The sequence below is a fragment of the Drosophila kikkawai genome, chromosome X, assembly GCF_030179895.1.
Source record: "Drosophila kikkawai strain 14028-0561.14 chromosome X, DkikHiC1v2, whole genome shotgun sequence".
NCBI lineage: Eukaryota > Metazoa > Arthropoda > Insecta > Diptera > Drosophilidae > Drosophila > Drosophila kikkawai.
The window spans coordinates 26,628,345-26,631,000 of NC_091733.1; the positions used below are offsets into that span (position 1 = coordinate 26,628,345).

Below are 2,656 nucleotides of genomic sequence, written 5' to 3' on the forward strand. Positions count from 1 at the left end.
AATTGTGGGGGTCAATAAATCTAAAGACCGAGATATTGCGGTGTATCTGGCGGATACGCGCTCATTAGAGCAGCGATCTTCTTGGGGTTGTGCACAGTGAAAAACAAAATACACCTTCTACTAATTGTTTAGAATTATTATTATAATAATTCCTAATATTTATAAAACGAAATGTTTTGAAAATTTCAAATATAAAACCATTTTATGACTGATAGATCGTTGAATTACCTAATCACTTCAAAGAATTTTATCCTTATTTTTCTTAGAATTTATCAGAATGACTATTAATTTTAATTAGTTGAATAACTTTAGCGTTTTATTAAATTTTTATTAAAATTTCTAATAATATTTCACAGTGTTCAATGTTTTGGAGTCGTGACCTGGTTGGGAATTCGACCACCGGGAGAGCTCCGTGTGGGAGAGCGGTGAGTCCTAATCCCAGTTAAAGCACAAAAAATAACATCACATAAATAATACGCTCATTGAGTTCCAATTCACTTCATTTTCTGTTTGAGTTTGAGTTCCAATTTCGAGATGTTGTTTTTACCGAGCCCCTCCTCAACGTTGCTCTTTTTTTTCCACAATAAATCACGCGACAGGCCAATTAGGTCCGCACAATTTGCGATCACTGATCCCCGAGGATCTGCAAAAAAAAACGAACGAAAAAACATTGGCTCAGAGGCCTGGGCGAAGGGCAAACTCCAATTGCAACTCAATTAGGTCAGTTTGTGTGTGGAGCAGCCAGACTTAATCCCGTGCTTATTTTTTACACAAAATTGATAGTAAACGGAATGTTTATCTACAGCCCGTGCTATCTGCTTGAGTAATGAGCCGTGATTCACCAAAAGAAATCGGTCAACCGAAGAAATAATGCCTTAAAATTTATGGAAACTTGTTCTTAATTCTAGAAATTATTCTTTAATTTTATAAAAAAAAAATATAAAATATAAAACAATTACTTTTATGAGTGTGTTTTGTGGATTTATTTAAATTTCGCTTCTTTTTTAAATTAGAAAAAAAAAAATTATAAACTATTTACAGCAATTCCCACAAAGACACTAGTTCCCCAATCTCCACAGACCCCAAGCCATGACCAAGGCCAGGACCTTCCACAGACCCATTTGTTTTACAGAATCCGCCGCATTGACTGGAGCAAATCCCAGTCGCTGGTTGCCTACATCAAACTCCGTGTAGAAGAGGCCCAGGAACACATCGCCCAGAATCCAAAACTCCTGGTTAATGGACTGGATAAGCAGCTGACAAGCGCTGCCAGACTGCTCCACATAATAGCTGGCCGAGATCCTAAAGTCTACGCCTTGAATGGTGATGACCAGATCGGGCATGGATTTGGTCGAGGTGCAGTAGAACACGCCACTGGAGTCGGCCGAGAAGATGGCCGCAATGGCGGTGAACTCGGCCTGGGGAGCAATGATCAAGGAGGTGCCCGTGTCCGCAATCGCCGCATCGCCCTTGCTGATGATCGTGCTCCCGATCTTGATGGAGTTCGTGATGAACTCCCAGTAGGCCGGCTGACTCACTGGGACGTAGGTGAGGCCGCCGCTGTAGAGCGAGGGATCCGAACCGCCCAGGATAAGCTCGCCACCGTAGTTAACGGTGGAGCCGTTGTCGCGCAAATAGAAGGAGAACACGCTGTTCGCCACCAGGCTCTGGCTAATCATGTTCTGGAAGAGGGGAACAACACCGTCCGCCGCCAAAGCCGGGAAACCCATGCCCAAGATGCCATCGAACAGGGCGTCCACGAAGTTCGTTCCCACCTCGGTGTACACCTGACCAAACTTCTGGTTGGCCACCGTCAGTCCGCCCACGGAGACGGAGTCCACGGCGAGGTAGCCACTGACACTGCCAGTGCCGTAGGTGATGGAGAAGTAGGTTCCGTTGGCCTGGTACGTGCTGGAGGCGGTCTGGTTATACGTCTGATGGTCATAGCAGCCCGCGCTCGTGCAGTTCACACTTGGGATCCAGAGGTTCGAGGAGCCCGTATCGAACTGGACCATGAAGTATTGCGGCGGAGTGCCGATGCTGATGTTTCCGTAATACTGATAGTTGTCAAAGTTCGACAGCGGCTCCACCGGATAGCCGTTGGCCTTTTGGCTTAGGTTTTGGCTGTACTTTCGCTGGACCAAGTCTCTCTCCGCCGCCACGGCCTTCTGGCTGCGCTCAAAGTTCGGCGATCGGTGGATTGCAATCCGGTGCAATTTGGCCATCCTGGACGCCTCGCTGACAGCCAGGAGCAGGGTCAGGGTCAGGGCCAGGAGGGCCGCCGCCCTTGCTGTAAAGTGGGAAGACATGTCCACCGGTGCGAGTATCAAACGCGACTAACTGCCACTCCACTATCAGGGTGAGTTCTTATAAAAAAAATGTATATATATATAAATATATATATCTAGCTTACCGATAACGATAACAGCAACTTGGGTGTATAATTCTAAGGTATTTATTTAAAAATATATATGACTTTTTGACCTCACATAATAATATGATAAAACGTTATTCTTTTTATAACATAAATTATAGAAAATATGCCAGTAAAAGCTCTAAATAGTTTATCAACTTTCCCCCTTAAGATATATATTTCACAATTTCCCCTACTCACCGCGATAAGACTGTTTGTTATCAAGCTGAAAAGCGAACACGC

General features: G+C 44.6%; 1 protein-coding gene across 1 annotated transcript; it reads right to left on the bottom strand.

The window, feature by feature from the left end:
• Nucleotides 1–968: 968 nt before the first annotated feature.
• Pgcl (Pepsinogen C-like) lies at nt 969–2,329 on the bottom strand. Its single transcript, XM_017178568.3, has one exon. It carries the CDS (start codon nt 2,307–2,309, stop codon nt 1,059–1,061), a length of 1,251 nt encoding a protein of 416 aa, XP_017034057.1. The 5' UTR covers nt 2,310–2,329; the 3' UTR covers nt 969–1,058.
• Nucleotides 2,330–2,656: the final 327 nt, after the last annotated feature.

Coding starts and splice junctions, on each gene's coding strand:
- Pgcl (XM_017178568.3), bottom strand. CDS start 2,309: ATGTCTTCCCACTTTACAGCAAGGGCGGCGGCCCTCCTGGCCCTGACC.